General features: G+C 39.9%; 1 protein-coding gene and 1 long non-coding RNA gene across 10 annotated transcripts in view; one reads left to right on the top strand and one right to left on the bottom strand.

Annotated features, from left to right (window-relative positions):
• The window catches only part of LOC105084738 (uncharacterized), a 38,404-nt gene extending 33,475 nt beyond the window's left edge, over nucleotides 1-4,929 (bottom strand). For all 5 annotated transcript variants that reach the window (XR_010383222.1, XR_004140134.2, XR_836736.3 and 2 more), the window contains exons 1-2: nucleotides 4,575-4,929; nucleotides 3,072-3,204 (exon numbers count right to left, since the gene is read on the bottom strand). This is a non-coding gene — a long non-coding RNA (uncharacterized LOC105084738). The remainder of the gene's footprint in view (nucleotides 1-3,071; nucleotides 3,205-4,574) is intronic.
• Nucleotides 4,930-5,071: 142 nt separating this feature from the next.
• The window catches only part of YAF2 (YY1 associated factor 2), a 67,068-nt gene continuing 57,809 nt past the window's right edge, over nucleotides 5,072-14,330 (top strand). For 3 of the 5 annotated variants that reach the window (XR_004140133.2, XR_010383220.1, XR_004140132.2), the window contains exons 1-3: nucleotides 5,072-5,216; nucleotides 5,653-5,778; nucleotides 7,361-7,738. Coding sequence is in view for 2 of the 5 variants with exons in the window: in XM_031462740.2 (XP_031318600.1) it covers nucleotides 5,191-5,216; nucleotides 5,653-5,778 (152 nt within the window). In the remaining 3 variants the exon portion in view is untranslated. The remainder of the gene's footprint in view (nucleotides 5,217-5,652; nucleotides 5,779-7,360; nucleotides 7,739-14,330) is intronic. The other 2 variants (XM_031462740.2, XM_031462741.2) reach the window with 1 other exon arrangement.

Genomic DNA, 14,330 nt, shown 5'->3' with positions numbered 1-14,330 from the left:
CTGATTACAAAAGGAAAATTGGGTTGCTGATACACTGTGAAGGTAGGAAGGATTATGGCTTCACCCCAGGGTATTCCTGAGAGCACCTGTCAGTACTTCAATGTCCAAAGTAAAAATCAGTGCAAAATTTCAGCAACCAACTCAAAGCAGGACCACTGAGCATTCAAGAATGAAAGTTTGGGTCACCTTTTCAATCTGAATTCACCTTCAAATTCTTACAGATCCACAATCCTTTGTCCACAATTCTGTAATCCAAAAAGCACTGAAAATTGAAAGCATTTTCACATGTTACCTGATCTGTAATCATTTAGCAGTAAAATCTAGGTGGAACTAATGGGAGGTGACTTACAGAATTTATTATTCCACTTAGTGTGAATATGTACATGTTCTGCAGAAATATTAACACCTCTGATGGTAGCTCACTATTTCAGAACCCACATGGAGTCTTAGGTAATTATGCGGTATTCGTGCCATACTGCCTTTTGAAAATCCCAAATGTTTTACCTATGAAACATAATCCAGCCTTAAGGATTTCAGATGAGGATTGTGAACCTGTTCCAGCAGTGTTTCAAGAAAAGTGCTGGATATGTTAATTCGAAAAATCTCTGCTAAAATAAAAATAAAAATTAAAAAAAAAAGTCTCTGCTAAACTTTTTCACTGGTGTTACGGGGTAAATTTTGTGCCCTACTTAATTCACGTTGAAGTACTAACCCTTAGCACCACAAAATGTGACTGTCTTTGGAGACAGGGTCTTCAAAGAGATAATTAAGATAAAATGAGGGCCTTAGGTTAGACCCTACTCCGGTAAGACAGATGCCATTACAAGAAGATGAGGTTAGGACACAGACACACACAGAGGGAAGACCATACGAAGACAGAGAGAAAAGGTGGTGAACTATAAGCCAGGGAGAGAGGACTCAGAAGAAACCAACCCTGCTGACATCTTCATCTTGGACCGCTAGCCTCCAGAATTGTGAGAAAATAAATCTCTGTTGTTGAAGCCGCCCAGTTTGTGTTATTTTGTTTTGGCACCCCACAAGCCAATGCAACTGGTAACATGTAATTTCTATGCCAACAAAAATCAGTAAAAGGATTTCCATTTTGCAAAAACAAAACATGACCAACTAAACAAAAACCAACCAACCTTTTAAAATGTGATTAGTTTTACAACTATGGCTCATTAATGTTACACTTTATTTTGAGTTCTCTCAGGGAAGGTTTTGTAGCTTATTTCTGCCTCATTTATAGCACTTTGCCCCTCAAATTACAGTTGACAAAAAGGAGGCTACTCCTCATTTCAGGCATTAGCTCCTGTTGCATAATAACTATATACAAAACTTTAATACATAGTTTTTATTGCTGTTGTGTTTGCCTTGATGTAAATTCAGGACTAATCAGAATAGCCTGGGGTTTCTGGGATCCAAGGTCAGTTTCTTTCTTTCTTTTTTTTTTTTTTGTTCTCTTTTATTATTATTAATAGACTTTATTTTTTTTAGAGCAGTTTCAGGTCACACTAGAATTGAGCAGAAAATACAGAGAGTTTGCACATGGCCCTCCCCACCCACACATATATACTCCCCTACCCTCAATATCCCTCATAAGGGTGGCATATTTGGTACAATCGATGAACTAACATGGACACATTATTATTAACCTAAGTCTACACATTACATTAGGGTTCACTCTTGATGTTGTACATTCTATGGGCTTTGACAAATGCATAATGACATGTAGCCACCACTATAGTATCATACAGAAAAACTTCATTGCCCTAAAAATCCCTGTGTTCCATCTGTTCATTCCTCCCTTTCTCCCTCTCCCCAAGCCCCTGAAAACAATGATCTTTCTATTGTTTCTCTAGCTGTGCCTTTTCCAGAATGTCATTTGGTTGGAATTGTACAGTTTGTAGCCCAATGTCAGTTTCTTGATCTAAGACAGGTGCACTCAATCTTTTTCTCCACCTCCACAGAGAACAGAATCCTGTATACAGGATTCCATGCACAGCTTCAGTAACTTCTCCAGGCTCTATCATTCTAGGAAGCATATCAGAATGGAAATGAACATTCTTATATCAGCGGCCTGGGGATTATTTTAATTTTTCAAAGGTATATCATTAGAAAACTTCAATAACTTACTGTTACATTGTTAAACTGCTTGTGTCGTTTTACAAGTGACCCTAGTGACTTGTATGTCTCGAGTACTGAGATATGAACTCTGTTAATGTACTGAAATGACACCTGGATGAGTAAGAACCTGCATTCCTGTAGTGGCAAGGACCTTTCTCTTCCTCACCAGCCACTCTTCCAGACACGTAGGAAACACTTTAGGAAAAAGGTGTGACTTTTGTGGTGATGCGGGAGAAGTATCTCCTGTATTACTATCTCCATGGAAGTCTAGTCCAGGAAGGGGTTTTTCCCAGAGAAGCACCAATAAGTGGGAGGCAGCTGGTACAGTGCAAGGGCATGTGCTTTGGAACTCCGCAGAAAATGGGTTTCTGGTTCTCCTCCAAGGACTACTTTGCAGAGTTGTAAAGTACAGTTTGAAGGGTGGTTGTAAATTTCAGCACTGACTGACAATCCACCACACGCACTAGGCTTAATAGGCTGTAAATCTGGTATGAAAAAATACTTTGTTGTAGAATTGAGACACAGGTGAATGTATTCATTCTTAGAATATTTATTGACTGTCTGTTATGTGTCAAACTATTCTAGGGGCTGGAGATGCAGTGATGAAGACAACAAATAAAAGTTCCTGCCGTTCTTGAGTTTATGACCCAGAGATGGAGCTTACTTTCTGGGGGTGGACGTTATGTTCTAGTGAAACGGGATTTGCAGCACTGGGGGTTTTTAGAGTGCTCAATTTGCTTTTTTTTTCTTTTTTTGGATTTGATTGGAAAATACTTTGCTGCCATCACTTTTGCAAGTAGACAAGTTTTTGTTAATCTCCTTGATAATCCACACAGATGAGGAGTTTAAAAACATCACAATGCCTTAGACTTGGAAGGGACTTAAATTGAGATAATAGTTCTAACTCCTTTATTTTACAGATGGAAAAAAGAGAAGTGACTTACCTAAATTTACCCATTGCATTACTGAGAGACTGAAGACCAGGCCTAAGATTTCCTCTCTCATATGCTTTGCTCTGTCATATTCCTCATGGTTTCTGGGTTTCTGAAATCGAGGTCTGAGTCATAAGAAGTGATGCTTGCAAAAAAAAAAAATACAGATGGTGCAATGAGTTCAGAAACCGCTGTAAATCTGATTTGGTTAATCAGAAAGCATGGCTTGATGACAGAAACCGACTTACAGTTTTAAAAAACAAACTTGTGGTTACCAAATGGGAGAAGCGGGGAGAGACAAATTAGGTATATGGGACTAACAGATATAAACTACTGTGTATAAAGTAGATATAAGCTATAGACAGATAGATAGATAGCACAGGGAGTTATAGCCATTATTTTGTAATAATTTATAATGGAGTATAAGCTGCAAAAATACTGAGTCATTATGCTGTACGCCTGAAACTAATATAATATTGTAAATGAACTATAATTTTAAAAAAACTATAGCTTGGTGAAAGACTGACAGGATACCTGAGCTCTAATCCTGGCCTGTTAAAGAAAAACCATTTAACTCGGTCCCTAAATTCCTTGTCTTTCAAATAGAGGGCTAGGCTAATTGATGAGAACATTTGCATAGCACTTTAAGCGCTTTAAAATATGTATTTGTGTAGAGAGATTTACAAAGCGCCAGCACATAGTGCTAAAAAGTGTTATTTTATTATTAATCGTGCACTCTCGTAAATATAGATGCCCATTTTGCAGATGAAGCAAAGCAGTTGAGAATTACAGAAATTAAGAACAACTTCTATGGTCGATCAGTTACGTAACAGAGAAAGCAGGCTGAGAACCCAGTACTTCGAATTGTTCTATTTGTTTTCTAGTACCTTAAGACCCTTTTAGCTATATGACTGTTGTTTTACAGGAATTCGAAACAGTACAGAGACAAAGGGGAAGTATTTCATACAGAAGTGAGCCATGTGTATCAAGGAAGGGTATGGGAATGAATTTCATTTAGTTTGGCAGGAGGCAGCTCTTCTGATGGGCAGTGGATTGGGGAAGTAGGGAGAAAGTGTGCTGTTCCTTGAACGCCAGGCCAATAAGTCTGAGAGTCTTAGCAAAGTTATTGATTAATGTGGTGACATAATGTTACCAGCATTTTATTATTAACCTGGTTGTGAACTACCGAACAGGTTCGGGAGGTGGGGCTGGAGCTTCAGAGACCAGTTAGATGGCTGTCGCTAAAGTCTAGTACTATATGAGGGCATCCAGTATGTTGAGGTAACGAGATCTGGGAGAAAAGTGTTCTTTTCCTAACAACGTTCAGGGCACATGCAAACTCGTTATTACGGGGTGGGGGGAGGGAAATGGGTCTTATGAGTGTCTTTTTTTTTTTTTTTAAAACTAACTATTGTAGAGGCCTGGGAGGCGAGAAGACCGCACTGGAATGAAACGAGGGTTAGATTCCTGGCTTTGTCATTTTCTAATTATGCAATATAAAGGAAGTCACCTAACCTCTCCGGAGCCTCGGTTTCGTTTCCTCCAAAATAAGGGCGACAATTCCGACTTGGCAGAGCATCCGTGTGCGCCAAACCAGACCAGTGGCTTAAGGCACCGGGCAATGGCGCTCACTGGTGACTCCCGCCTTCGCCCCGGTGTCCTTCGGACTGGGGCTGAGGAGCCAGGGACCGCCCAGGCCCGGAAAGCGGCTCTACCTGGCGACCGCGGCCGCGCACTCGGGTCCGGAGCTGGGCTGACCTCGGAAGGCCGGCTCCACCTCGGACTAGACCTGGTGCGGGAGGACGGAGCGTGCCCCGCCAGAGGGGCCCGAGCGGCCACCCCCACGCCGCCGCCCGCGAACTCGCCGCGAGCGCTGGGCCGCGCTGGCCGCGTTTGAAGTCTCCGGCGCGGCCGCTGGTTGGCGGGCGCGGGTCACGTGGCCCAGGCAGGAGTTTCCCCGACAGCTGGAGGCTGCGTGGGCTCCGGCGGCGGCTCCCGAGCTCGGCGGTGCGGCCTTCCCCGCCCCCGCCCTCCCTCCTCCCCCGCCCGCTTCCGCCCGGCTTATTATCTTCCTTATTGACAAACAGAGCGGCCGCCGCGGCGACTCTCGGCGTGCGTCCCTAGCCAAGCCATGGGAGACAAGAAGAGCCCCACCAGGTAACGGCGCCCGGGCCCCGGGCCCGGACCGCGCCGGCGGCGGGGCCCTCGCGCCGGGCTTCGGCCGGCCGCCTCGCTCGCTGCCCGGGCAGCGGGGCGAGAACGTGGGCAGCGCCGCCGCTGCGCGAGCGCTGCCGCGCGAGGGGCCGGCGCCGGCCGCCCCACAATGGAGCCGCGATGGCGGCGGCCGGAGCGGCGGCCCGGGGTGTCAGGGCGGCGGCGGCGGCGGCGGCGGCTGCGCTGGCGGCTTCGGCCGCACTCGCGCCCCCACCTTCCTGGCTCCCCCCCCCCCCCCGGGCCGGAGCCTGGCGCGCCGGGGGCCGGCGGGGCGGGGGTCGCGGAATTGGGGCGGGGGGCGGGGCGGGGGCGGCCGCAGGGCCCGGGCGCGGCCTGCTGGTGACCACGCGCCGCGTCGTGTCCGGGTTGTGTCCTGCAGGCCGAAGCGGCAGTCGAAGCCGTCCTCGGATGAGGGTTACTGGGATTGTAGCGTCTGCACCTTCCGGAACAGCGCCGAGGCCTTCAAGTGCATGATGTGCGATGTGCGGAAGGGCACCTCCACCCGGTGAGTCCCGGGCCTGCCCCGCCGACCGGGTCGCGGCGCCGAGGACGCCCCTGCGGCGGCCGCCCCTCCCGTGACACTCGCGGACCCGGCGGGCCGAGCGAGAGCGAGGTGGTGGCCGCGATAGGAACTGGGTCAGATTGGTAGCAACCCAAGCGATGGTTTGCGGTGAGGGGTAATTGAGGAGGCTGTAAGGTTTTTCCGCTGCCTGGAGAGACTACATTATTTAAGGGAGGCATTAGCTACTGCGCTTTAAATTCGTATCGCTGGGTGTAATGCCACCCCCCCCCCACCCTCCCCAGCACACACTCCGGATGTAATAATGTTGGCTGCATTGTTGTGTTAGTGTAGGAATCAAAAACCGTGAAACCCTCTTCAAGAGCAAAAGATGTAATTTAATTTCGTTCCTCAAAAAAGTATCTGATTATAGAATACATAGTAGATTAGGCTTCTTTTTTTATATACAAACGTGTGGAAGGGTCAGATCAGGGTTCTGTGTAGTGTTTTTATTCTAATTATCTAATATTTTATAGGTAAATAGTTGGAGGGGAACTCAGTCACAGGGACACATTTTTACTGAAAGTAACTGAGTATCTTTAGTTTGATTAAATGGCAATCCATTAGACTATATAAATGAGATAAAATGATCTCTGCCTACTTTCGGTCTTTTATTGTAAGCTTACAGCACGATAACTCAGTCTTTTTAAAAAACAAAACAAAACAAACCACTTAAGTGAATTAAGTGGATAAAGAAAATCATTTGGGAAATTCAAAGTCAGAGCATGCTTAGTCTGCCAGCGCTTAGTTACTGTGATTTATAACGTAATATTTAGATGACATATATATTTTGATTAAAGTCTGTTAGAAACTAAATTATCACAAGTATACTAATGTGATGTAATGTTTTTAAAAAGGGCTATACAATGTTAACATTACAGTAGTATATTCAGTAGAAGTTAGATTTCTAAAAATGAGATATCCAGATTTTAAAACACCATTTTATAGCATTTTATTAAATGTTTTAAAATGTAGAGATAGAAATGATTGTCAATAGCCTGAAATTTTTAAGATTTGCTTAATGAGGCTAGCTGCTTTTGACATATCCCTCTTTTTGTAAACCATAATATGCTTTTTGTATATTAATTCCCATTTACATTGGGTAAACTACTTTGAACATTTTCCTGATGTCCTTTAAAAAGTAAACTTTCAAACATCTGCTAAATTCAAGGAAACAGAACATTCTAGAAAGAAAAAAGTGCCATTTGCTAAAATGAATGTGGTAACTATTTTTGGACCCGTGATTTAAGTATTTTGAAAAGCAAAGTATCTTTATATCTTCATGTCTATATAAGGTTGGATTTAGTTTAGATTATATTTGTATATCTATGTTAGTACTTTTTACTTTTTAAAATGCTCAATAAGCAATTTTCAGAAAAATTTTTTGGGAGGCAGGAACTTTAATGTGGAGACAATTACTGTAATCAATATCTGGTACGATATTGTTGCTTTTTGTTGTTCCTTCTCTATTTTCTTGTAGCCATTAGAAAAATACTGAAACTAGAAGAGCCTATATGTTTATTTGCAGGGACAGCAAGGAAGGGGGGAAGCTGGTGTCCTACTCCACAGCCAGTCTTGGGGTTAGAGGAACCCTGAGAAATAGAGTAGGTGGTGGCAGCTCAGAAGAGGAGAAACAGGCCGAATACCTGGCACCTGGAAGAAGAAGGAATATAGTGCACAGGGGAGTTGGCCCAGGACAGAGAAGTGGGCCTAGTTTAAAAGAGGCTTGAGGCCCACGTGGGGGCCCCTGACATTTTTTACCAGTACATCTGAGCTCTTATAGATCCAATTTTTAGTGGTGGAAACATTACTTGAGGAGGACTCAGAGAAGCATTGTCATTTGGATTGAAACTGAAGAGGCTCTGGGCAACTCACCAGAAGTCTAAGGGACACTCTGTTCCTAAAAGTAAGTGTTCTACACTACGACCCTCTCAGCTTCTTCCTTCCTCTCTCTGAATTGTCTCTTCTCTTTTGATTTCGGCCCTAAGTTAAACCTAAGAGCTCTAATTTCTCTGTTGTCTTGTTATTTTTCTCCCGCTGTTTCCGAAATTCAGAGTGGAATCCACGTTTGGGTAGAACAATGGAACAGGACATTGTTAATAAGGCAGATATTGATTGCACCACAAAATATTTGCCTCCCTGGTAATGTTAGAAAAACAGGATTAAAAGATCACATAACACTCTTGAGAAGCAAAAGTTTCAGCAGTTGGAAGAAATAATTCTCTACAACTGACGTGTTAATTAGCAGTGAGGGTAATTTCAAGGATAAGGTTGGCGATTACCCAAGCAGGGACTGGGTAGCTGCAGAGCAGAAGGATGCAGTTTGCTAACGACTTGTTTGCATAACCGAGAGAGACAGAACTTGAATCCCTTGGGTCAGAATGACCTTTGAACTGATTCTGTCTTAGTCGCCAATGTGAGGCCAAGTCTAAGCCATCCCAGACATTTGAACAGTCTTTTCTTTTTAAACCTCCGCAGAAGTTGGAGGTTTAAAAATGGTCTCCCTTTAAAGTCTTCCTGATTTTTTTTGTTGTTGTTTAAAGGATATCTAGCTGAAATCCTTTATATTGCAGCGGAAGACCGTTTTCATCGGCAATATCCCTGGTAGGTCATGTTTTTCTGCAGAGCAACTGTATGGACTGAAATGAGATTATATTTGTAGCAGTATTTCAGAATGAAATACGGTTTCAAGCAGCTTCAATTCCTGAATTGATACATTATATTCTTTAAATGTATGCCATTTCTACGACTGAACTTCAGTTTTGCACTTGCTGGCCTTAATTAGTTTAAATTTGATTAATCTTTTAAAAAATTCAGACTCTAAAAAGCTAGATAGTTCAAGTACTGGAAGTTTTCTACATTGTGCTTTTGTGAGAGGATCAATGAATGATAAATGTGAAACTGACAGGAAAGATGTAAAAAAGAAAAAATTACAGTGACAATTATTGTCAAAGGTGCTACACAGTTTCCTTCATCTTTTATATTTCAAATTCTTTTAAAGCAATAAGTGTCTCAGATATAAACCTAAGAAACTTTAAGAAATAAAGAACCATTCTGAATCATTGGAGAAAAATATTTAGTATAGTGTGTGAGTAGTACAATCAATGCATGATGATTGAGTTAGACTGGTGTCTTACTGCCACTTCTTCATATAAGAATGGAAATAAATGCTTAATTCAGAAAGCAGACGTTTAAAAATGAAAATGATAGAGCTATTTGTTTTGGTTTTGAACTGTGATTTAAATGAGAATATAAAAAACCTAGTCTGGAGCAGGCTTAAAAATGTAATTTCAAACGTAACAGGTAGTAGTATATTTTCTCAGGGAAAATTGTAGTAGTTCCTTTAGGGATCTCAGAGATGTTATTGTAGAGAATGATGAGAAAGATTTCATATATTAGCAAGCGTGCTTGATGTTTTACTAGGAGTCTCGCAACCTGGGTTCTTACCTCATTTTAACCACTTAAACATTCAGCATTCAGCAGTGTTAATTGAGCATGTTTTGTACAAGGGCTGAGTTAGGTACTAGACATGCAGTGCTGAGCGAATAGATGTTTGTTCCTTCTGTAAAAATTTTATGATTTTGCTGTCAATTCAGAAACACTTTGTACCAAATTCTATACGTGAGGTAGTATTAGTAGATACTTACATGTGAGCTGAAGAGGTGAAATTTTCTTATTTAGAAAAACTAGTGTGTATGACTGAACACAGTATTATGGTTAGGCTCTGACTGTTGGTAAAAAGAATGAATTATTACAGCTTGTATAAAATGGAGTAAGTGGGAGTAAATGGTATAAAATTCACATTTTGAGGAAACCTTGAAATCAGTTATCATCAGATAAAAATCTTTTCAGTGTTACTGTTCTCTTGTCATACGTGCTTTATATCTTCTAATTTGAGGCTTGGCACAGGTTTTCCTAGACTCTCGGTGTGGGAATGTGGGAAAAAGTCAAAGACCATGTCAGTCCGTCTGTTTGTCAGAAATGCAGCATTCTTAGCCTGCCATGCCTGAGGAACCTTTCCAGCCACCACGTGGGGGCTGTTCGGGGACTCCTTATTCTAGGAGGTCGCTTGGTTGGTTGGTTTTCGTCTCTGCATCTTGGGTTAGAATTAGTCACGTGGGTTCATTGTTTCTGGAGAAATTTTCAAAGTGATTAGTGTTTGGATAGTCCAGAGTGGTGGTTTTCAAAGTGTGATTTGATCAGCCCTGAGGGTCCCTGAGACCCTTCTAGGGAGTCTGTAAGGTGCAGACTATTTTTGTGATCATACTAAGATGTTATTTGCCTTTTTCACTGTGTTGACACTTGAGGTGGAGGTGGCTGTGCAGAGGCAAGGGTTGGTACAACTGCTGGCCCCTTAGCATAAATCAAAGCAGTGGCACCAATTTCGATACTCACCATAATCTTCACCAGCATGCACATGCAGTAAAAAGATGCCAGTTTCACTTAAGAATGTTCTTGATGAAGCAGTAAAAATAAATGACTGTACAAAGTCTCGTGTCTCTTTTAATAATCTGTCTGATGAACCAGGAAGTGCAAGTAAAGCACTCCTGTTGTTTTCCAAAGTAAAGTGGTTGATTCGAGGGAGACCTTTTTGTAGTTGTTTGAGTTTTGAGCAGAACTGGCTGCTTTTTTCATCAAATATTTTTATTTGAATTTTTAATTTTTATTTAAATAAAATATTTTTATTTGCTGGCAAACTGGCTATTCAGATGTGGGTTTTTAGCAGATACTGCCTCAAAATTAAACACAGTTAAGTCTGTTACTTTGGGGAAAACAATTGATAGTATTTGTTGCCAATGATAAAAATTGAGCTGTCAGGTGAAAATCAGGTTTTGAAGACTTGTAACCATCACAGTGAGATCAAGAGCTTCCCAGGACTTTAAAAATGAGATCAGATGGTTATATCAATGAATGTAATTTTTAATATTTTATCATGAAGTTTGTCAATATTTGGAAGGTCTGCATAACTCAGTGCACTAACATTTCCCAATAACAAGTGTATGATGTTTTAAAACCATCCATAGATAATCCATTCAAAGTATAAAATAAACCAGTGGATTTTAAGGGAACACTATGTAAACTTTGTTGATGTGGTTTCAGATTTCGCATTCAGCTAACTTTTAAGAAACAACTCCTTGTTGAGTTTTTATGCAGTATCAAAGAAGAATATCCACAATTATCTGAAAAGGCTATTAAAATTCTCCTCTCTTTTCAACTACGTATTTGTGGAAGTCTAGGTTTTCTTCGTATTGTTGAATGAAAACAACACATTGCGACAAATTGGAGTAGATATGACGGTCCAGATGTCTTCTATTAAGCCGGATAGTAGAGGTTTGCAAAAATATACGGTTACCACTCTTCACACAAAATTATCTTTGTTTTGGAAAATGGAAGATTTTCTTCATAAAAAATATGTTATTTATATATTTTTAAATAAAGTAATATATTTAAACTTTTTCTCAGTTTTTATTTTCAGTTTGGTATTTTTTTTTTTTTTGGTATAAATAAGACCTACATAAGCAAAAGCTCTTTTAACTTTTGAGATGTAAAGAGATCCTGAGACCAAAAAGCGTACGCACTGCTGGGGTAGAGTTTTACCAGCTCAGGTTTCTGTATATGATACGTTTACGTCCGCAGGCATTCATTCTCTCCCGTCCTTTTATCCTGTTGGGGGTGAGCTCTCTGATAGAACCTAGTGACCTAGTTGTTAAACTCAGGGACCTAGTCTCAGTCTTCTTTTATGTCCCCTCAGCCATATTTGATGTTGGTAGCCTTTTTAAAAAATCAAAATTCTCCTTCCTTGATGTCTCTAACACTCTTTTTTCCTAGTTTTCCTTGGACATCTCTGAAATCAAGTTCTGCCTATCCAAACTTGGCTTTTCTCTGTTCCTTATTTTGTGTGGGGCATAAACTTTCTGGAACCTGAGCTGATAACTATCATTTTTTCGCCTTTGATCCTGACTTACTGTCTTCTTTCTCATGTCCAGTCTCCCTTTGGATTGTCTCTTGAATCTGTCCTTTTTCCAATTTATGTTGCTATAATTTAGAAGCTCATATCATTTCTCCCGAGTTATTGGACAGATGGGTCTCTTACAACCCTCCTTGCACCCACCCCCACTATCCTATTGATTCAGTGTGTCTATCTATGTGTATGTGTGTATAGTTATTCCTAGAGAAGGCCATCATGTCTGGTGGTTTGTCTCCTCTCCCAGGGAGGGACTGTCTTACTTTGGTATCTCCAGAAGCTAGGAAAGTACCTGAAATATGTGGGCATTCAGACTGGTCAAATAATGTTCTCTTACATTTGACTACTTCTGTTTGATACCTGCCATTGCTTTTCCAATAAATTTTAAGACTATGTTTCTAAAAAGTATTATCAGACTATTTTGTCCATAATTTGTAGATACGTATTAATTGTTCAGCATTTTTTTCACAATTTTGCTTTATATTTTTGTTTATGTTACTTGATTAAAAGCAGTTTTTACAGTTAGATGAGTAACTGAGATGAGTCATTGAGTCTTAGTGTATATATCTTTAAACATGAAAATAGTATTTTTATAACATAGTATTTTTATTTTGATGACCAAGTAAGAGCATACTTAAAGAGCTTAGCATGTCTTATTTCTATTACCATATTTTATTTATTCTTATCATATTCTTAAAAAGGATGTTTACAAGAGGAAATTTAACTTTCCTCAGTTTTGGAACATTTTGCTTTGTCATTTTCTTAAATTAACATATTACATTATACAAGCTTCATGTTTTAGCATTATTTCAAGGATGATACTGTACATGAATACTTTTGCATTTTTAAGGTGTAAGTGGAAAGTTGTATGTTTATCTCACAACTTCCTATATAGGTCTTTTTATTCAGATTTTTTTTTTTAAATTTACATAGTAATCCTGAAAATGAGAACTATTTCTTGACTACAGTAAACTACTGAAGTCATGAAAGAGTGTAGTATATTATGAAATATATTTTATTCCTCAGTTAAATTGTCAGTTCTCTTTTCCATGATACTTAAAGTTAGTATAGTTGATATCAAGGGCCTATCAAAAAATAAAATAAAGATTTGTAGTATTTGAGATTATTAAATTTGAAAAATAGTTTAGAATTCGGATTTTACATTTGAACTGTACTGAATTTAAAATGAATGGAATGGGTTAAATTTAATTACAATTAAAATGGAACTAATTCTTATGATTGTAAAAGTATTGTTTTTAATCTTTGAACTTGTTACTTTTAAAGATAAATCAATTATACAAGTTGGCAGACACTTACAAGATGATAGAAATTAGGCAGAAATTTTAAAAAATGGAATTTTCCCTCATCTTGTGCTTCTTTACTATTTCTAATTGTCCAGAGTCAGGCTAATAGGATTAGTCACTGATCCCTTTCTAGAATTTGTTATTTTTGCCTGCCTTGTTCAGTTCTTATTCTTCAAGATCCAGCTCATGTGTCTAGTCTCTGGGACATTCTCCTAGGCCCATTCCAAACCTGCCTTTCTTCATGTCTTTTATTCATACCTCTGATTGTGATCTCCATCTAACTTCAGCATTTCCTCTTTTTTTAAAATTGAAGTACAGTCAGTTACAATGTGTCAATTTCTAGTGTATAGTGCAATGTCCCAGTCATGCATATACATACATCTATTTGTTTTCATATTCTTTTTCATTAAAGGTTATTACAAGATATTGAATATAGTTCCCTATGCTATACAGAAGAAACTTTTTCAAAATCTATTTTTGTATGTAGTGGCTAACATACACAAATCTCAAATTCCCAAATTTATCCCTTCCCACCCCCTTTCCCCCAGTAACCATAAGATTGTTTACCCTGTCTGCATTCTGTTTCTGTTCTGTAGATGAGTTCATTAGTGTCTTCTTTTTCTTTTTTTTTTAGATTCCACATATGAGTGATAACATGTGGTATTTTTCTTTCTCTTTCTTACTTTGCTTAGAATGATGATCTCTAGGTCCATCTATGTTGCTGTAAATGGCATTATTTTATTCTTTTTTATGGCAGAGTAGTATTCCATCGTATAAATACAACACAACTTCTTTATCCACTCATTTGTCAGTGGACATTTAGGTTGCTTCCATGGCTTGGTTATTGTATATAGTGCTGCTATGAACATTGGGGTGCATGTGTCTTTTTGAATTAGAGTTCCCTCCGGATATATGCCCAGGAGTGGGATTGCTGGATCATATGGTAAGTCTGTTTTTAGTGTTTTGTGCAATCTCCATACTGTTTTCCTTAATGGCTACACCAAACTACATTCCCATCAAGCAGTGTAGGAGGGTTCCCTTTTCTCCACACCCTTTCTAGCATTTATCATTCGTGGACTTTTTAATGATGGCCACTCTGACTGGTATGAGGTAGTTTGTCATTTGGTTTGCATTTCCTCATTGTAGTTTGGTTTGTATTTCTCTGATAATTAGTGATATTGAACATTTTTTCATGTGTCTGTTGGCCATTTATATGTCTTCATTGGAGA

The sequence above is a fragment of the Camelus dromedarius genome, chromosome 11, assembly GCF_036321535.1.
Source record: "Camelus dromedarius isolate mCamDro1 chromosome 11, mCamDro1.pat, whole genome shotgun sequence".
NCBI lineage: Eukaryota > Metazoa > Chordata > Mammalia > Artiodactyla > Camelidae > Camelus > Camelus dromedarius.
The sequence above is the reverse complement of the archived record's forward strand: the minus strand, read 5'-3'. Positions and strand labels throughout refer to the sequence as shown.